Genomic DNA, 22,733 nt, shown 5'->3' on the forward strand with positions numbered 1-22,733 from the left:
AGGCCAGATTTGAACTCAGGTCCTCCTGAATCCAGGGCTAGTTCTCTATCCACTGTGCCACCTAGCTGCCCCAAGACACTGGATTTTAAGTCAAAAAGCCTAGGTTCTTACTTACTACCTTTTGGGATGCTTTGAGTAAATCCTTGTGACTTTGGGGGCCTCAATTTCCTCATCTGTAAGATGAGTGGTTTAGAGCAGATGATCCTTAAGGCCTCTTATAACTTAAAATCTTATGGTCCTATGATTGCTAAACAGTTAAATAAGAGACAAATATTATTCACAAAACAATTTCCTTATTATTTCATCTATATTAGTGTGCCCTGAGGCTTGAATATAAAAAACTCATATTAAATTTCCTTTAGAAAAAATCTCTAGGGCCAGCTAGGTGGCATAGTGGATAAAGCACTGGCCCTGGATTCAGGAGTATATGAGTTCAAATCCAACCTCAGACACCTGACACTTACTAGCTGTGTGACACTGGGCAAGTTACTTAACCCTCATTGCCTTGCAAGAAAAAAAAAATAAAAAAAACAACAAGAAAAAATTCTCTAGAATGAGAGGTTTTAGACAACATTTTTAAAACTCTCTTTCATTTGACTTTATCTTCCTTTTTTCTACTTTTCTTTCTTCCTTCCTTGCTTTATTTCCTTCCTTCTTTTCTCCTCTCTCTCTCTCTCTCTCTCTCTCTCTCTCTCTCTCTCTCTCTGTTTCTCTCTTTGTTGGTCCCACAGGATTTCCCAATAGGAACATACCTGCACACCTAAACTACAGGATTAGGGAAAGAAAGACTGTAGAAAAGAAATTGTGTCCAATTATAGCCTGTAGGTCATGAAGCTGCTGATAAAGGCCAAAGGAAGAAAAAAAATAGAGAAACTAAAAACATTGAGCCACATACTGATACATCAACTCACTGCACAGCAAGCCCAGATGGAAGGGCTCATTTGGAGCCTAAGCACCATGTAGGCTGAAAAGTCAAAAGGCCAGATCTCAAATCATGATTGCAAGCAGTTTCCTTGGCTAGAAAGCAAAAGGGCAGATACATGTACCATGGAAAGGACTGCCAAGAACACATTTGTCTCTTAACTCAAACTTCTCCTGATTAGCAGCTCTGTCACTAGCATAATGTAGACAGCAATTGATGACCAGTTAAACAAAATTTGTGGGAAGCATAAAAACATTTTCCGGTTTTGTAGAATTTGCCTAATATTTTATTATCTAATCTAGGAAGATCCCAGAAAGTTACCAACTGAAATTGACCCCCCATTCACAATCTAGAAACAACCACATTTTCCCAGGTCCCTCCATCTCAAGTGGTCTGAGGTTAAGTCTGATGTCCCTAATCATTCACAATGTACTTCCATCTGAAGTAACACAACCATAGCTTATAAAGTATCATAAGTAAGATTCATTTAATGTGTGATGATTACTTTCAAAAAGAACATCTTAATATTAGTCCCAATGGCAGCTCTTATTGATTCCCCCCTCCAAATATCTTTAATGATCTATACATGGAAAAAATATAATCATAAAGGTAAGCAATGAACCTTTTCTAGGATGAAACAAATTTTTATTTCTGTAGTATCTTTTGGTGTCCACTTTAATATATACTATTGTGGAAATACATTTTAAAGATGTTTTTTGTTTCATTGTGTCATGAAAATTGGAATACATACAACATTTAATGAATACTTCCATCCTTTTGTAACATTTAGATATCTCATAGCATGAAGTCTGCTTCTTTGATAATTCCATAATATAATTGTTCATGAAATAATTCTATAATATAAATAATCTGTTATAGAAGTCTTAGGTATCTGTAGCTCATGTTTTGTGCAAGTTAAAAAAAAATTCCAGGCTTGTTTATAAAAATGTAAATAACAAAATGTAAAAATATACTCACTTTTTTAGTGCTGTCATTTACTCAGTGACAAAGCTGTAGTTTGCAAATATCATGCATGATTTGTATTCTATTGAATCATGAGTTTGATAACAAGTGGTCAACTATCATTTTGTCTTCATTCATCTTGTCTTGAACAAACAGGGAACTACATTTTGCTTCTTGGAAGGAAGGAAAGGTTATGGAACAAAATAATGCTTAAGAAGCCCAGAAATATGGGCAGGGTCCAGGTTATGAGAGTTTTAAATGCCTGTAGTATATATTTTATGTTCTAACAGTACTAGGGAACTTTGTTGTTATTACTGTTTAGTTTTTTTCAGTTGTGTCCAACTCTTTGTGACCTCATTTGGGGTTTTCATGGCAAAGATAAAAGAATGATTTGCCATTTCCTTCTCTAGCTATTTTTACAGATGAGGAAACTGAGGTAAACAGGGTTACGTGACTTGCCTAGGGTCCCATAGCTAGTAAGTGTCTGAGGCCAGATTTGAATTCAGGAAGATGAGTCTTCCTGACTCCAAGTCCAGCACTCTATTTACTGGACCACATAACTATATTAAAGAACTATAGGCATTAATTTAATAGGGGGTGGGGAATGGGGATGTGTACAATTTGATCAGAGCATCTCTGCTTTTAGTTTCTCCTTTCTCTAATTTGTACTTTAGTGGTTCTGGTTCCCTATAGCCTCTGTGATAAAATCCAAACTCCTTTGTTTTAGCACTTAAAAACCTCCACAATCTAGACACAATCTCCTTTTAAAGTTTTACTTCAAATGAATCCCCTCATATGTTTTATGTTTCAGCCTCCATTTGAAATTCAATTTCTTGCCTTTGTTCATTTATAACAAGACCTCATGTGGAATGAAATCATTTTCCTCATCTCTACCTTTCCCAATTCTTATCTTCCTACAAGATTCAGTTCAGGTGCCATTTCCCCCATAAAGATTTCCTCTTCCCCCACTATCATGATTTTAGTGCTTTTGACCTCCTCCTAATACCTTGTATTTCTGTCTATGTCTACATGTTATATCCTTCTCATAGAATGTAAGCTTCATGAGGACAGCAACTCTTTTGCTTTTGTCTTTTTATCCCCACTGCCTTCCACTGTGGCTTTCACTTAGTGAGGCTGGCTTTCAACACCTCATACCTGAACTGTTATTTCATACTCTCCCCATGGTTGCCTATCCTCCACTCAGCTCTAAAAGTGATCTTCCTAAAGTTCATATCTTCCCACACTTCCAAACATTTTTCAGTTCAGTGATATAGGTTTCTTCGCTCTTCCTTGAACAAGATACTCCATCTCTGGACTCCAGGCATTTTCTCTGGCTGTCCTCTCCTTCCTAATCTCCACCTATTGGCTCCCTTACCCTTTTTCAAATACCAGCTGAAATCCTACCTATTACAGGAAGCCTTTCCCAACACGCCTTAATTCTAGGGCCTTCCCTCTGTCAATTTTTCCCAATTGATCCCATAAATAGCTTATTTGTAATAGTTGTTTGCATGCTGTCTTCTTCATTAGACTGTGAGTTCCCTTGAAAGCAGAGACTGTCTTGACTTTTTTTGTATCCCTAGCACTCAACACACTGCCTGACACATAATAAGTATCTAATGAATGTTTATTGACTGAATGGGTGCTTAATAAATATTAGTTCATTTTATTTGAATTCATGGTGTTCACATGGATTTGTGTCTGGGTGACCAATGTGACCATTAGCATCCCTTTATCTACATTTGTAGGGAATAAGTAATGACGATGAATTAATATGGAGTCTAGTTTATTTATTTAAGTGCCTACTCTGTTGTTCCATGCACTGTGCTAAGTGCTGGGGATACAAAAAGGGACAAAAGATAGTTCCTGCCCTTAAAGAGCTTACAATCTAATGGGGGAAGACAACATGCAAACAAATATATACAAAGCAAACAATATAGAGGATAAATAGAAAGTAATTAACAGAACGAAGGCACTGGAGTTAAGAGGTGATGGGGAAAGCTTCCTGTAAAAGGTAGGATTTTAGTTGGGACTTAGAGGAAAGCAGAGCAGGGTAAGTATTCTAGGAATGGGAGATGGCAAGAGAAAATGCTGAGAAGTTTTTGTACAAACAGAAGCAATGCAGCTGAAATTAAAAGGGAAGCAAAAAGCTGAGAAATATTTTTTACAGCCAATGTTTCTGATACAGGCCTCATCTTTAAAATATGTAGGGAACCAAATCAAATTTATAAGAATCCAAGTCATTGCCCAATTAAGAAATGGTCAAAGGATATGAACAGGTAGTTTTCAGATGACGAAATCAAAATTATCTATTGCCATACGAAAAAAAAAATGCTCTAGGAGTCAGCTAGGTGGTGCAGTGGATAAAGCACCGGCCCTGGATTCAGGAGGACCTGAGTTCAAATCTGGCCTCAGACACTTGACACTAGCTGTGTGACCCTCATTGCCCAGTCCAAAAAAAGAAAGAAAAAGAAAAAGAATGCTCTAAATCACTATTGATTAGAGAAATGCAAATTAAAAAAACTCTGAGGTACCACCTCACATCTATCACATTGGCTAATCTGACAAAAAAGGAAAATAATAAATGTTGGAGAAGATGTGGAAAAACTGGAACACTAATACATTGTTGGCGGAGTTGACCCAACCATTCTGGAGAACAATTTGGAATTATGCCCAAAGGGCTATGGGACTTTGACCCAGTAATACCACTACTAGGTCTGTATCCCAAAGAGATCATAAAAAAGGGAAAAGGATACACATGTACAAAAATATTTATAGCAGCTCTCTTTGTGGTAGGAAAGAATTGGAAATCAATGGAATACCCATAAATTGGAGAATGGCTGAACAAGTTGTGGTATATGAATGTAATGGAATACTATTGTGCTATAAGAAATGATGGATGAGCAGGCAGATTTCAGAAAAACCTGGAAAGACTTAAGTGGATGGATGCTGAGTGAAGTGAGTAGAACCAGGAGAACATTGTACAGAGTAACAGCAACATTGTGTGATGATTAACTGTGATAGACTTAGCTCTTCTCAGCAGTGCAATAATACAAGACAATTCCAAAGAACTCATGATGGGAAATGTTCTCCACATCCAGAAAAAAAGAACTGTGGATTCTGAATGCAGATTGAACCATATTGTTTCTACTTCTGTTTTTGTTTTTTTGTTTTTCTTTTTGGAGGTTTTTCCCTTTTGTTCTGATTCTTCTTTCACAACATGACTAATGCAGAAATATGTTTGATATGATTGTACATATATAACCTATATCGGATTGCTTTCTGTCTTGGGGAGGAGGGAAGGAAAGGAGGGAGGGAGAAACATTTGGAACTAAAAATCTTATGAAAACAATTGTTGAAAAGATCTTTACATGTAACTGGAAAGTAAAATACTTTCATGATTTAAAAAAATTTTAAAAAGAAAAATGAAAAAGAAAATCCTGAGAGATGGTATGTCTTGTTTGTGGAAAAGCCAGAAGCTCTGTGTCACTGGATCAAAGAGTATGTGTTGGGGCAGCTAGGTGGCGCACGGGGCAGCTAAGTGGCGCAGTGGATAAAGCACCGGCCCTGGAATCAGGAGTACCTGAGTTCAAATCCGGCCTCACACACTTAACACTTACTAGATGTGTGACCCTGGGCAAGTCACTTAACCCCAATTGCCTCACTAAAAAAAAAAAAAGAGTATGTGTTGTGGAGCAAGGTGTAAGAAGACTGGAAAGATAAGAGGAGCCTTGATTATGAAGGACCAAACAGTATTTTTCTATTTGCTCCTGGAGGCAATAGGAAGCCATTGGAGTCTGTTGCATACTCTAGTGCTATTTACCCAAACTATGGACCCTGTACATTTTCCAAATTCCTATTCACAGAGAATGGTGCTTGCCCTAATTGCATCACTAGCAAACCTAAGAATTATTCCCTTTATCATCAACTTATCATATTTAGGCACTCATACAATATTGTCTTATTCTCCACTCTCACATACATAAGTATCAGCTAGAACATCATTATATATTAATTAACCTATGTTAATTCTGGCATATAGAAAAGGTACTTCTGTCCATTCTCTGTTAGAAGACAAGGCACTTTATTTTACAGCTATAGCTATATAAGGGGGAAGCTAGGTGCCACACTGGATAAAGCACTGAGTTTGGAATCAGGAAGGCTCAGATACTTATTAGCTGTGTGACTGTGGGAAAGTCACTTCACCCTGTTTGCCTCAGTTTCTTCATCTATAAAATGAGCTGGAGAAGGAAATGGCAAATCACTCCAGTATCCCTCAAATGGGGTCACGAAGAATCAGACACAGCTAAAATAACACAACATCTACATGAGATCATTGTTTCTACAGTCAGGAACAAAATAGAGACCTCCTATTCAAATCATAATCTTCTTTTCTGTTGGTTTGAACCTGTAATTTCCTCCTTAAACAGAATTTCACCAGAGCAAAGTGGTGCAAAAGGCATAACACTCTGGGATTTCAAACAGCACAAGCCTAAATGACAAAATTCCTGATGTTCTTCCAGGGAGCAATTCTTTTAACTCTGTCCTAGGAAGAGGCTCTGCATGATTGCTCTACTGAAACATAATGATCTTCAGATGCATTGTCCCCTTGAAGGGAAAATCTTTAATTGAGGAGAGAAAAAAATAAATAAAATCCTTGCCAATTTTCTCAAAGGATGTGAAACTGGCAGATGAGGAAGGCAAGGAAACGTATCACAGCATTTGGAGCTGACAGCTCAAACTGAGAATTTCCTTAGCTCATTTCTTAGGTCATCTCTCCTGCCCACCCTATCGATACTCCACCCCATATACCTCAATATCACTTTTAAAGAAAATATTCCAACTGTTTAAAAAAATTCTGCCAAAGCTGCCTGATATATCTTCAAAAGTTGGTTTAATTTTATCCAGTTGTCACAAAGATAAAAAACAAGGCTGCAAAATGAAATTATTTGTCTAGGACTTTGAATCAAGTCAGAGATCAAATAAGGTAAAAATAGAACTTTTTCTCTTGCCCCCAGGCTTACTATTTTACCCCAATATTCCCTTAAAATATTTTTAAAACATAATACTAGATGCCAAATATGAATTCCCAAAGCAGAACATGACCCATATGTGTAAAAATATAAAACCAATCAAAAGCATTTTGATATGAAAATAGTAAATCATAGAAAACCAGAATTGTACCTAACACATATTCCTTTCAGGGCCTGGTATAGGAAAAATAATTGTTTTTTGCAGATGCTTATTATCTTTCTTTGATTCTCTAATATCTCCTGCTTCCCCTCTCCACTGACTCTCGCTCTATCCTAGACAACTCCATTTCAGGAACCCATAAAGATTGACTTCACACTTCAAAGTGCAACAAACCCCAAAAGTCATCTAGCTCCACCTTCTGAAGTACATGATGGTCTAAAATAATCTCTCCTTCCTTCCCCTACTTTGAAATCTTTTCTTCTTAGGTTGCTATTTATCTAAGTTTAGATTAAGATTAATAGTTAAACATTGCTCTGGTGATTTAAGGTATGCAAAACACTTTACATATATTATCTCATTTGAACCCTCACAACAACTTTGTAAGGAAAGTCCGATTATTATTTCTATTTTGCAGAAGAGGAGACAAAGACTGAGAATGGTCAATTGATTTACATGGGAATCACAACATTAGTAAGTGGCTGGGGCAGGATTTAAATTTGGATCCTCCTGACTCCAAGTTTAGTGTTCTGTCAACTATACCACCTAGCTGCATCACAATTTCCAAACCAAATGCATAGTAAGAGGTGGATTCCATTGAACCAGATACCAAAGATCTAGTTCTAGTTCTTCCACTAAGTTATTGTGTGACCTTGGGTAAGTTCCTTCAACTCTCTGGCCAATAATTGCCTAATCTCTCAAAGAAGAGTATTGGTCTAGAATAGATAATATCAAAGATTCTTTCAGCAATAAATCTCACAATCCTTTTTGGTGGTCTCACAAAGGTAACTAACTGTACCTTCTTAGTGACTTGTCATACAAAAAGTGGAAAAGATTTCTTTCTCTAGACTTCTCTTGTCTTCCTACTCTTTTCCCTAGTTCCACGATATGTTTTTCTCCACTTCTGTACTGGGCAAATAATAAATAAACATGTGTAGTCTCTAATTCATCCCTGGGTCTTATCATTTCTTTTTGAGAAATTTACAAGTTTTAGTTTTGTAGAAAAACATTTTCCTTTTTTTCTCATTTTGAATACAATTACCACACTCTTGAGAGATTCCATAAAAATTTAAATTCCATCATAGGATTTTGAATAGAATATATTGTTAGAATATCTTTTGAAAATAAATTATATCAATTTATATATAATATCCTAAAACTCCATAATACTTCTAATAGCACATTCAACCACAATTCTCCCTTTGGCCACAATTCCAGTCTCAGTGGAAATACTCCTCTCACTCTCATTCTTGCTTATATTTTCAGGTCCAGACCCACCCTCAATTCTAAGATCACCCTTTTCCTTTGGCCCAATTCTCAGGCCTGACCTAACTATTTTTCCACTTTGGGCCTTTCTCCCAAAACCTTGTTTCATTCACAGTACAAATTTTGCAACTGGACTCTGCCCACTTGTGCCCACAACTCTTCCAATGAACCCTCTTTGCTCTAATCCTAGCCCAAATTACTTTATATAAATTAAATGTAAAGAAATAATAGATTTAAAAGATTTAGGAATAATGTATGGGGTCAATAAGGAAAGCAATGGGCACCCCTCATCCTTTATCTCTTAAGATTTCGAGGTTAGTTATATAGTAATCATTCATTCTCAAGAAGCGATTATGATTTGGATTTTTTAAAAATGGATAGCATATTAGAGTAATTCATACACGCTTCTGAACTCCTGAAGTAGATATAGATGATAGAGATACATGTATGTATGCATGTGTATACACACGCACACACATTGTTTTAAATAGTAGGCTCTTCATTTCTTTTTTCTTGTATATTCTCCCCCTCCTAAACTCTACGCACATAAATTCTATGCATGAAAAAAATTGAATCATTACTATTCCCAGTCCATCAGAAATCATTGGCACTGCCAGGTTATGCAAGAAGGTTATCAATGCCACCCTGGAATATCCAATAAAGAGACATCATCCTCAAATAAAAGAAAATGTTCACACTTACAACTTCTTCAAGACAGTAATGAATTCTTCCAACTTGTCCTTGAACTGCAGTGCAAGCTCCACAGATGTTTGGCCATGAATGTCTCTAACATAAATGCCAATATTGTGAAGATTGTCATTTATGGAACTGACTGTAGAACCGACAAGGGATGCTCTAAACAAGAAAACAAAGTATTATCAAGTCCTATTCAGATAATAATAATAACAATACTTTTATAGGCAGGAATAAGTTATATGTATGTACACATGGATAACATTTAATGTACATATTTTGTACATATATTAAATATGTACATTAAAGCTTACATATGTAAACTGTACTTTTGAGACACTCTATATATGTTGTTGCTATTGAATCATTTTAGTCATACCAGACTCTCCATGACCCATTTGGGATTTTCTTAGCAAAAATACTGGAGTTCTTTGCCATTTCCTTCTTTAGCTCATTTTACAGATGAGGAACTGAGGTGAACAGGATTAAGCGACTTCCCAGGATCACACAGCCAGTAAGTATCTGATACTAGATTTGAACTCAGGTCTTCATGACTCTAGGTCCAGTATTTCCCTCTCTCTTTCTGTGTGTGTGTGTGTGTGTGTGTGTGTGTGTGTGTGTGTGTGTGTGTGTGTGTGTGTATAAAATACCTTTTTTTTTTGTTCCCAACCATAAAATTTGGTGGTCAACTTGCTATGTGAGGCTCTTTCTTAGAAGCACTGGCACTTAAATAATGGTTTCTTTTTTTTCAATGGTTTAGAAGCAGTTGAGAAATCATTAATAAGACTCCCATAGTATCTAAATTTTTATAGTTTAATGTCAATAATCTACAATATTTTGAAATATTAAATATATTTGAATATATATTGAATATAAACTTAAATAGAGAGGAGGCTATAATAAGACTAAACCATTTCAACTTCCTTTAAATAATTTTAAAACATATGTTGGAGGAATAGTCATCCAATTCCCTTGGGATTGTCTTCCCAATTAAAAGCTCATAGAGGGGCAGGTAGGTGGCACAGTGAATAAAGCATGGGCCCTGGATTCAGGAAGACCTGAGTTCAAATCTGGCCTCAGACACTTGACACTTATTAGCTGTGTGACCTTGGGCAAGTCACTTAACCCTCATCGCCCCCCCCCAACACACACACCCCAAAAAAAGCTCATAGAGGAATAAAAATAGTAATTTACATTAAAATTTACAAAGCACTTTAGTTAGGACAACCCTGTGTGATACGAATAGCATTTTATTGTTGAAGAAACTGTGCCTCAGAGAAATGGAATGCCATTTAACTATAAACACACAACAGTAATTGTCAGAGGGGTGACTTGAACTCAGGTCTAAAGATTTCATATCCAACTGTTGTTTCCTCTATAACATGTTTCTACCTGTCTTTAAACCTGGGAGAAAAATATAAACTCAACAATTATAGAATTGCCATTTTAACTTCAGTAGCTAAGAAAATAATTACAGTAAAACTTCAGTTATCTGAAGCACACAGTCAATAAAAATGAATTATCTTAGGTTTCCAGGGCCTGTAATCAACAAGATATAGAACTAAATTTTGTTTTCCTAATCTTCATGACCTCTTAAACCCCTCCAAAACAGGAATTATACACAAAAGGTAAAGTGATTTCAGCTCTCTCCATGGGCCAGCACATCAAGAACCCTACTGAAGTAACAATTCAATGAACTAATACCCCCTAACTTTTTCACTCAGAAATCCTTCCCTCATTTCCCACCATATAAGCAGGGTTTCAAAAACTGATCCATGGGCTTGCAACAGAACACAACTCTGCCCCTCCCTCCTTCCAAGGTCAGGAAAACAAAAGGCATAATAGCTTGCTTTGACTGGGGATGCAGTATGGCACTACTCTGTGCTATAACAGGTCTTAGCCAGAGACCTGAGGAACAGAACATTTGGGTCAGGAGACAATGTGTGGCTGGGTGATACTCCACTAAGCCCTAGCATCCAGAGGGAGGCACCACTGTCCCCTGAGAAGTCAGGAACTGAGAGTGGCAAAACATAAATTTCTTAGGCTGGGAGGAGACCAAGACTGATTTCAGGTCAAGCCCACAGGGAACCTGAAATGAAGGAGAAGGAATAATAAAGTAAACTATAATAAAGTAAAGAGGAAAGATTGAAATTATCAGTGATCTCAGGCAGAAGAAAACCCAGCTGAAGACCTTAAGCATAAGCAGATAAATCGACAGGGAAGATGTTAATAATAGAAGGGGATATAGCTTCCAGATTAGCTAAGACTCCTAGCATCTCTGAATAAATATTGCAAGACAAAGGAAAATGAATCAATACCTGATGAGTCAGAGGACCCTGTGGATCCTCCAAAGAGAATGGAAATAAAGCAGAATGTTCCTGAATGGTTTAAAAGAGAAATAAGAATTATGAAAGCAGATTTTATGGCCTGCACAGCAGAAATAATTGGCAAGATAGACAAATCTAAATTCATGGTGGCAATTCTCACCAAAGAAACAAAAGAGACTAAGTGATTAGGAATGTAAATATACAGAAATGAAAGATGATCTGGAAAAAAAAAAGCAGAAAGGAATAATATTTTGTTTTTTGGGTTTGTTTGTTTGTTTGTTTGCAGGGCAATGAGGGTTAAGTGACTTGCCCAGGGTCTCACAGTTAGTAAGTGTAAAGTGTCTGAGGCCAGATTTGAACTCAGGTACTCCTGAATCCAGGACCAGCACTTTATCCATTGCACCACCTAGCTGCCCCCCCCCCCCGCCCCAGGAATAATATTTTAAGAAAACATGGTCTCCATAAAAGCAAAACAGATTGATCTGAAATACAGGATATGTAGAGACAAATTAAGGTTTATAGGTCTTCCAAAAGAATATAGCAAGTCAAAAAAAAAAAAAACCTGGACAGCATAATACAAGACAGAAATAATGCAAGGAAAATGCTCAGAATTCTGAACACAGGAAACAAAGGGTTAATAGAAATAATTCACTGATCACTTCCAAAAACAACAACAAAAAAAAAACCCTCTATGCTATAAACATTAGGACATGTAGTACTTAAATTTAAAAATTCCACTAAAAAACAACAAATTCTGGAAGCTACCAGGAGAAATCCTTCAAATAGAAAGGAATAGAAACCCAAATATCACAATGCTGTTCTGCACCCATCAGAAATCACAAGAGGGAGTGGAATAACATGTTCTGAAGAGTAAAGGAGCTCAAGATGCAACTTAAGGTAGCCTACCCTGAATGAGAAAGAAAAAAAAAAAAGACATTCTTAATAAGAAAGAAGGATTCAGAGCATTTCTAGGAAGAAAGCCAGACCTGACAAAATTATTTGCTTTTCAAATATCTGACAAAAGAAATTCAAGAAGCATAATAAACAAACAGCTACCAAAGACATTTGACAACAAGATAACTAAAGAGATCATTAAGATATTTCTTTTTGTAAATATTCAAGTAGACAAGAGTGAAAGCAGCGGGGGCAGCTAGGTGGCACACTGGATAAAGCACTGGCCCTGGAGTCAGAAGTACCTGAATTCAAATCCAGCCTCAGACACTTGACAATTACCAGCTGTGTGACCCTGGGCAAGTCACTTAACCCCCATTGCCCCGTGCAAAAAAAAAAAAAAAAAAAAAAAAGAGTGAAAGCAGAAGACAAATAGAAGTCATGGTGAGGGAACAAGCCTGAAACATCATGAACTAAACTCAAAGACTCCCCTTACAAGTAAATAAATGTTTTTGTGGAACTAAACTATAAGAAGGAACTAAACTGTAGAAAATTAACTATAGATAGGCATAGAAAGAAAGAAGGGAGGAAAGATGTAGAGAAATATGTGATGTGTCCTAAGCGAAAGGTTAACAATGAAGGAAAACAACAATTTTAGTCTCTCAGGAAGATGAGATCCTACAGGAGAATGAGTGAAGAGGCAAAAGAAGTGTTTGAACCAAGGGGAAATACAGGAGGAAACCTTGTTTCAATGTTGAAAAGGCTACCACTGATGAATGCTACCATAGAGAAACAGAGATATTCTATAAAAGGAGATGGGGATTTATATATAGACCATTCCACCTGCCCCCAAGAGAAAGGAAATAGCTCCTGAAGAAACTGAAACCTAGAATCAAGGAAAGGTATGGACCTAGGAAGAATGCTGCTTGGGGAAAAATGACCTTGAGAACTATACTATCAGGAACATAAGAAAATTCCTATTATAGGACACTGATCACCTGCAAAAACTGGCATTTCTAAGTCTGAGGTACAACAGATAAAAGGGAGCCAAGGGATAAGATCTACAAGTATCTAAAAGATCCATAAATTGTTTAGAAGAGGAAACCTATAATAATCACTAAAGCACCTTTACCTTTACTTAAGGAAGCCTTAATTCCATGAGAAATACAGAGATTAAGGGACTAAGTAAATAGAAGGGATATGAATCAAAGAAAAAAGTCTAGAAGGACAGAAGTGGAAGATAAAAAATGAAGAGAATAAGCAAAAGAAATCCTTTTTTTAAAAATTAAAAAGAATTTGGGGCAGCTAGGTGGTGCAGTGGATAAAGTACCGGCCCGGAGTCAGGAATACCTGAGTTCAAATCTGACCTCCGACACTTAACACTTACTAGCTGTGTGACCCTAGGCAAGTCACTTAACCCCAATTGCCTCACCAAAAAAAATAAATCCTATTTAGAAAAAGAGCAGAAAATGGAATTTTAAAAACTAATTAATGAAACAAGTTGAAGGATAAGGACTACTTAAATGAGGGGGGGAAGGTAAAAAAGTAGATAAGTAGATAAATGAAAGAAAGAAAAAGGAACTACTAAGTTAAATAAAATTCTGAAACTTGGGAAAGAGGTAACAAATAGAAGAAGGGTCGACTATTAATTGTGAGAGGAAGAGAGCCAGTGGGAATAGGTTTGCATTCAAATAGATTAAGTTAAAACAAATGAAGAGACAAAGTACTATGTTTACAGAGGAAGCAGGAACAAATTCTAATTTGGAAAAAAATTATCACAAGGGACCTTTGAATAATTATATCTTCCTCTTCTTAATTATTTCTTGTCCCCTATCCCCCAATCACCATCCCCTTTCTCCTTCTGCCAATCACCAGAGGAGCTCACCATCATGTAGACCTTCAGCTCTGGATAATTCAATGTCCATATATAAGCTACCCTCACTGATGAAGTAAGAGTATTTAATCATTTTTAACTTCAAAACTATTACCTAGGGGCAGCTAGGTGGCACAGTGGATAGAGCACCGGCCCTGGAGTCAGGAGGACCTGAGTTCAAATCTGACCTCAGACACTTGACACTTACTAGCTGTGTGACCCTGGGCAAGTCACTTAACTCCAATTGCCTCACTAAAAAAAAAAAACTATTACCTACCTTTATTTTATTTTGTTGTGTTTTTCCTTTTCATTCATTCAGTCAGTTAGTCCATCATTAAAAAATCTTTTGACATGCACCTATTCTGCTCAGATGTTTTAGTTATGAATAAAATACAAAATCTAGATAAGATCCCTAGTCTCCTAAAATTTACAGTCTATTTAAGATGATGTAATACATTATTATGTCCACTATTCAATTCAATAAACCTTTATTAAGAACTGGAAATCTGTGTCATAAGTGAAAAATTATTGCCAACTTTGTGGTAAGGAGACAGAAGAAATAGATGAAGAGAGCCAATATGGAAGAGACAGTATTTTATAGAAGACTTTAAATGATAGCTAGGAATTGAAAAGGCTAAAATGGGGTAAAGGGTATTTCAGCCATTGGATATTATGCCAGCAAAAGTAAGAGTACACATTTGACATAGGTGACAGAGAACAGTCATATAAATTCTCCAGAGCAGGGGATAAATGGAGGGAAGTATTTTAAGATTACCCTGGAAAGGTAGGCTGGTGTCTGATTATTAAAGGTTCTCATTGCCTCCAAACAAATCTCTAAGCTACTAACTTCTATATGCTAGTGATTTTCTTCTATACCCTACATCAATCATATACTTGGTTAAACCTCACCATCTCTTAGAACTGTTATCACCCTCAAGGGCTACAGAGGGAAATTGTGAACTAACTATTGAAATCATGGAGAAAGTTAGTGGAAGAACCATATATCAGAGTAACAGACATGGAAAGAAGGTAGGGTACAATTGGTAGATTTCATGAAATTCAAAAGAGAAGAAATGATTAAAGGATAACAGTTAAGAAATGATCTAGAAACCAAGGCAAGGAACAAGAATATACCAACTATCTCCACCCTCACTCACCCTTAAGAGTCTCAGTGAGTGGAAGGATTGGCCTCTATTGAAGAAGGCTCTAAGGTATGTGATATCCTCAGAGTGAACAGAATAATGGAAAATTGGTTGAAAAGATCAAGGATGGAGGATGTTTAAGTATTTTTCTCTTAGAATCTTTTAGGAGGGGCAGCTAGATGGCACAGTGGATAGAGCACCGGCCCTGGAGTCAGGAGTACCTGAGTTCAAATCCAATCCGGCCTCAGACACTTAACACTTACTAGCTGTGTGACCATGGGCAAGTAACTTAACCCCAATTGCCTCACTAAAAAAAAAAAAAAAAAAAAAAAAAAAAAAAAAAAAAGAATATTTTATGAGATTTTCAATCCTCAAAATGTTCCATAGAGGTTAAAGAAAAGGGTGACAACCTTTAAAAGTTCCTTGATTTGAGTTCACCTTTTTGAAATTGCTTGATGTTGTAATATTTTATTGATTTTCTTGGCAAATTAGAGTAAATGTTCCACTTACTAATATTCTGAATTTCACTGGTTCCTTTCTGGAATTGAAGTCTATAGGCCTATTTCTATAGTCCAAGTAAAAATGTTACTGATAAAATGGGGTCTAAAGTTAAGGTCTCACCATATTATTTAACAATCACTACTTAAGTCATTCATTCATCCAACAAATCTTTATTTAATGTCAACTGAAAACCTTGTTTCATATCTTTGTCCATTTATGGCCTTAAGAGTTCTTGAATAAATATCAGAGTTCTAATTCTATACTGCAGTGGAGTGACTCACCTTAATCTTAACCTCCACACTTCAGCTGTAATCAACTATACTGACTCCCTGATGTAGAGACCACTTGAAATTAAAATTTCCCCATTGCTCTTCACAAAAGTATCTGATGAAAAGTCATATAGCTATTTCCATGAAACTATTATTCACGTCAATTGCCCTCTCTAGTCTAAGTCAAGCGAAAGTGGGTTTCATTATACAGGGAATGCTTATGATTCTAAAAAAATTTCCATTAGTCCAGGTATTTATTATCTTTATAGTACTTGTGGCTATACCTCTTGACTAGCAGAGTACCTGACACATAGTAGGCATTCAGTAAATGCTTGTCAACAGTGATTAATTGGTTTAATTATTTCTAATCTTCATGTTGCTTATTACATGGCAATAGTCAGGTATCCTATTCAGACAGGACCTTCCCTTCAAGAAAATTATTTTTTCAATCATAGTAAATGCTTCTTAACCATTCCAGCAGAAAGTAAGCTCCCTGAGGACAGAAGCTACAATATTTTTTAAAATTTTATCTTCTCCCAGCCTACTGCAAGTCCTTACACATAGTAAATGCTTAATAAATATTTATTGAATTAAATTTAATTTAGCCACAACCACCATTCATCTCTGCCTTCTCAAGTGACTGTCCCTTCTTTTTCTGAAATGGTAATATTTTTTAAATTCAGGATACTAATTTTATCATTTAATAAACTATTGAAGAAATAAAATTTAAAAATAAACTATTGAACAGCTTGAAGGAAGCCATCTCTCGTAATCCTAATCTATATCTTGCCACTGGTCCCAGATGGCTCTGGAGGAGTGAGGTTAGTGACTTTGCACAGCCCTCCCTCACTTAAATCCAATTCCGGGCTAGTCCCTGATGTCATGGTCTTCTTCGAGAACAAAGTACAAATAACAACGACAGCAGCTTGAAACCTAAAATAGTGGTTTTTGCTTTGTCCACTCTGTTTTAATATTGACATTTAGTCATTTTCCTTGTAATTTTAAAGTGTATCTTCTTATGAACCAATACCATTTTTATTTCCTAGGAGAGACTTCATCTCTTATGATGCTAATCTTAATTGGAGATTAGTTGCTATTATCTGGGGCAATTGCCTGTTACATCTCAAATTAACCTGAGTTTGTATTTTGAGAATACATATGCTTTGTTGTTCAAAATTAATACCGACATGACATTCTTATGTGAAGTCTTCAAAAAGATTCTGCAGCTGAAACTTCCATGAACAACATCTTGAATTTTGGCAATGTGCACAGCAAAATTGAATCAAAAAGAAACTTGTACCTACAGCATCTTTTAGCTAGCATATAAACTCTTTGAACTGAGGCCAGTCACATGATCTTTTATGTGATGCACTTATAAAACATTAAAGTGATATATATATGACAGTCATTATTGCATAATAACATAGTACACAATTAATATAGTCTACACATAGAAATGTGTCTATATATGTATATAAACATACTAGATATACACATATATTACATACCTGTATATGTGTGTGTGTGTGTTGTGCATGTGCATATGCATATACATATGATGCCTTCTCCTACAGAAAGAAGCAAAGCAGATTTAGGGAGAAAGGAGCACGCCCCCTCCACAGAACCATGTCAGTTACAATGGTTTCCTTTTTATTGATTGCTCATTTTTCTGATATGCACTTACTGCTTCCTATCTAATGCCTCTCTTTTCCCATCAATCTTTTCCTTATACACTACAAAATATCAGCTCTCATACTTTATCTAATCATACTTTGTTCCAAACATTCAAAAATCTCACCCAAATATTTTTACTTCCTAATAAATCCACAAACTCTGAAAAAAAAATGTTCTCATAGTTTTTCTAATTTACTTGCATTTCCATGATGAATATTTTCTTCCATGAAGCCTTCTTTAAATGCTATAAAATCACCTTTAATTTCCTTTCACCATCAAACTCCTGCAATTCTCATTATTTAATATCATTAATTTAGCATTTAGCACATAGCATTTAGTACTAGCATCACATCAGCTGCCTGAACTAGGACAATTCGGTAAACCTCTTTGATTCTCTATTTCCTCATCTGAAATTCAGGGTTTGCAATAGCAATTTAGAATCAGATTATCACCACCAAAAATTAATGAAGGTTTATGCTTAAGGAAGCCAAAAGTCAATAGAGATTTTGCAAGGAAATGATAGAAATGATACAACCCATCACCACAGGTTGCTAAAATATAGTACCTACAGAATACCCAGTGAGACATGACCCAGAGGCTAAAATCATACATCAGAAGCATGTATAAACTAAAAGATGACAAATCCCCATGAAACAAAAATAAACCTCAAAATATCCTTGAGAATAAAATCAATAAACTGTACTGAAACCAGAGCATTATCACAAGGCTGTTGACCGTAACTACCCAGGTATAAACACTGGTCAATAAAAATTTAACCCTTTTAATAGATGTTGCCATATAAAATATTCACAATCTTCAAACTACATGTAATAAAAAAAACTTTTAAAATATAGAAACTTAACAGAAGACATTAAAACCATCAGGTAACAGGATAAGGTATGCATAATATTTGCCATCTGATTTTCTACTAGGGATATCTTGAAGATCCTTTAAATGAGTCTACAGAGAGAGATATTACATTCCAATACTTTGATTATACAGAGTAGTTATTTTATCAACTTGTACAATAATCTACAGAATATTAAATATAATGATACTAAGAAGAAATATTTCCATAGTGCTTTAGGGTTTGCAAAACATCTTTCACATACATTGTCTCATTTGATCCTCACAACTAATTGAGATACTTACTATTATCACCCCCATTTTACAGAAAAAGAAACTGAATCTGAGATAGGCTAAGCAACTTGCTCAGTCACATAGCTAGTGGATTTCTGAGGCAGAATTTGAACTCAATTCTTCTTGATACCAAGTCCAGCATTCTATAAAAGTACCATAGCAGAATGATGATTTGCCTTCAATACATTTCTATCTGAAATCCATGAGAAAAAAAAGATAAGATGAATAAAAATACAGTGATAACATTTGCACTGTGTTCTTTAAAGTTATAGCATATAGTGCAAATTAGCTGTGGCACAATGGATAGAACACTGGACCTGGGGTCAGGAAGACCTGAGTTCAAATTCAGCTTTAGACACTTACTAGCTGAGTGATCCTGGACAAGTCACTTAACCCCATTTGCCTCAGTTTCCTCATCTGTAAAATGAACTTGAGAAGGAAATGGCAAACCACTCCAGTATCTTTTCCAAAAAAACCCAAAAAATAGGGTCATGAAGAGTTGAACATGGCTGAACAAAAACAATAGTTACATAGAAAAGCATCAATTTGAAAAGGATTGAAGGACAATCCTCTAATGCATGCTTCCTAGAGGTTTCTATCCCTCTGCTTTTTTCTTTCCCATTCATTTGCATAGTAGATCAAAATGATTCTAGATTTGAAAAGACTGGATGCCAATTAGGGAACTGGGTGAAATTTAATAAGATTAAAGCAATAGGGATAGATATCAATTTTCACACTTGGGTTCAAAGAATCAGCTCCATAGATACAAGATGAGAGAAGCATAATCAGATAGTAGTTTCTCAGAAGAAAAAAAAAGATCAGGGGGTTTAAGTACACATCAAGTTCAATTTGAATCACCAGTACGGTATGGAAGTAAAAAAAAAAAAATGCACGCATGCTACACAAAGAAAGATATAACTTTAAGGACAAGGAGGTAACGATCTTTCTCCCCTGGTCACACCACATTTAATAGATTGTGTTTGGCTTTGGGCACTACATTTCAAGAAGGAATTTTCTTGGAAGGAATAAGCTTCACCCCTGACCTTATGGGCTCTCTTTGCATTCTTAAAAATTAAGAACCTCAAAGAGCTTTGGTTTATGTGGGTTCCATCTATAAATATTTACCATATTAGAAATTAAAATATCTTAGTATTATTAGAAAAATAGTTTTAACCTTGCAGACCTCCTAAAATGGTCTTAGGAACCCCTATGAGTCACCAGGTCACATTTTGAGAACTGCTGCTCTAGACTATGCAGAAGAGAGAACAATCAGAATGGTGCACCAGTAAATCTAATCTAGAGGGAAAAAGGGGAAGACTACAGAGGCAGAGGGAGGATTGGAGAGGGGGAAGATATAATTGTCATAGTCAAATATTCGGAGCACTGTCGTGTGAAAAAAGAGATTAGATTCATTTTGTTTGACCCAAAAGACTGGAAGTAGGGACATGGAGTTGCAATTGAAAGCAGTCTTGGTGTCAAGGAAGAGCTTCCTCTCAATTACAACTGTCTGAAAGCGGGATGGGCTGCCTCAGGATAAAATAGGTTATCATTGGATATCTTCAAGGAGAGGTTTGTCGGGTGTATTATAGTGAGGATTCCTTCTGAGTGTGGTTTAGACTCGATGATTCTGAATTTTCTTCCATGTTGGGAATTCTGATTCATCCACAGGCAAGTACTAGTATTATCTATCACCTGTACTTTTCTACTTCCACCTCCTCACCAGTAAACTGGACTTTATCCTTGGGTGACTCAACTTTGACAGGTCAGTTTTTGCCTTTCCCTTCAAGGACCTTGCCTCCCCTAAGTCATCCCTCTACCTTCTAGCTCATTTTAGCCACCCTATGGATTTCTAGATCTCCTTTGTGCATTGTCTCCTCATGTTAGAATGAAAGCTCCTTGAGGGAAGGCACTGCTGTTGTGGTGATTGTTGAATCATTTCAGTCATATCCATCTCTGTGACACCTTTTGGGGTTTTCTTGGCACATTTTGCATATAAGAAAACTGAAGCAAAAAGAATTAAGTGACTCCAGGCCCAACACCATCCACTGCACTACCTAGGTACCTTTTATTACATCTGTATCCCCAGATCTTTGTTCTGCACTTGACAAAAAGTGCTTAATTAATGTTATATCTATCAGGGAAACAATGTTAAATAGCAGCTGCCTTGGGAAACCAGCAACAAACCCTGTCTAGCAGAGACTACATTCAACTCCTATGATAGCGATTTACTGCATGAAAGTCCAGGAGGAAACAGACCCAGAAGGAGCAACATGATGATATCACCAGAAGACATCAGAGGGGGCAGCTAGGTGGCACAGTGAATGAAGCACTGGCCTTGGATTCAGGAGGACCTGAGTTCAAATCCAGCATCAGACACTTGACACTTATAACTGTGTGACCCTGGGCAAGTCACTTAACCCTCATTGCCCTGAAAAAAAAAAAAAAAGACAATCAGAGACCCTACTAGACAAATAAACTCTCCCTTTACAAAGGTGGCCAGGCCACATGTATTCCCTACATATGCCTTCTGACAAAAGCATCCTGACCACAAGAATTCCTCAGTCTTAAGTATTCCCTAATTGAATACCCCCTCTGCTCATGTGCCTTAGCCACATATGTTTATAATGTGTGCCTCTTCATTTGTGTTTATGATTTGTGTGCACTTCTCTCATTCGTGGTGTTTGTATCTGTGAGAGAGAGAGTACCCCAGGTTCATGGGAGGAATATTCCATTGCTACTCTTCTTAATCATTTTGTTATTGTTTTGTTAAATGCCTTTAATATTTTTATTAATGCCTTAAATTAAGTTCCACTAAATCATACATAACCATCTTCCAGGAAAGCAGGGCCTACCTGAACTATTGTCCTACTTCTCCCTTATTGAAATAGTCGCCCTCCAGGCCTGACCTCCACAGATCATTCTCCAACCAGAATGAAGGACAAACAACAACCTCCAAGAAGTAAATCCATTCAGCTTTGGAGCTCTTCCCTGGAATGTAGTTATCCTGATTGGTAAGTAAATAAAAGTCATTTAAGCAACTATATCTGGCATACTCCAAACCATGTTTCACATCACATCCAGCCATTTACAAGGAAATCACAGCCTACAGAGCTATCTTGCCATCTGCCCTGCTGCCATTCACATACTCCCCATTCCTCTATTTTCCAACTCTCACTATGCAAATAGTAGTCAAATTAATGCCAACCACTGCTACTAGAAAGAGCTTAACGACTGAGCTGCCCTGGAGCCCCACTCACATGTTATGTAATTCTCCAATCCCAAACCTCATTCCCTAACTATCCCTGCCTTTTATGCACTGTCTTCCTCTATTAGAATATAAGTTCCTTGGAGCTCAGATCTAAAATTGGGACCAATCTCAGAGGCCATTTATTTCCAACATTTCATTTTATACATAAGGAAACAGAGATCTAAGGATATTGAATAATTTGCCCTCGGTCATATAGGTGTGATCAGAGGTGGGATTTGAACCCAGGTTCTCTGGCTTCAGAACCAGTACTTTTTCCATTTTGTCATGCTGGCTCCTGTTCCTAGGGACCCTCCCAATTCTGTAGTTGTACCCTCTGTACCCGAGATAGAAAAGGAACTTAATAAATGATTTTTCATTCTTTCTTTCATGAACCATGTGCTCTAATAAAGGTAAACCTATTGGTGGGAATTTGTGAGCTATCATTTGTTTTTACGCAGATAACAGCTTATCTGGAAGGACCCACATGTGAGAGGGGAAATGGTACTAGGTGCTATAAAAGGCCACTGTATAGATCAAATGAGAACCTATGTGAAAACACTACTTAGAAATATAAATTATAATGTTCCTATCTCACCCTCTTTATTATAAACCCTTTAAATGAGTGGTCCATGGCTTAA

The 22,733-nt window shown here is 36.5% G+C and overlaps 1 protein-coding gene across 1 annotated transcript in view; it reads right to left on the reverse strand.

The window, feature by feature from the left end:
* CNBD1 (cyclic nucleotide binding domain containing 1) overlaps nucleotides 1–22,733 on the reverse strand; it is a 597,705-nt gene that overhangs the window by 491,971 nt on the left and 83,001 nt on the right. Inside the window, 1 exon segment of the mRNA XM_043992600.1 lies at nucleotides 9,041–9,193. Coding sequence (XP_043848535.1) covers nucleotides 9,041–9,193 — 153 coding nt within the window.

This window comes from Dromiciops gliroides, chromosome 1 (genome assembly GCF_019393635.1).
Source record: "Dromiciops gliroides isolate mDroGli1 chromosome 1, mDroGli1.pri, whole genome shotgun sequence".
NCBI lineage: Eukaryota > Metazoa > Chordata > Mammalia > Microbiotheria > Microbiotheriidae > Dromiciops > Dromiciops gliroides.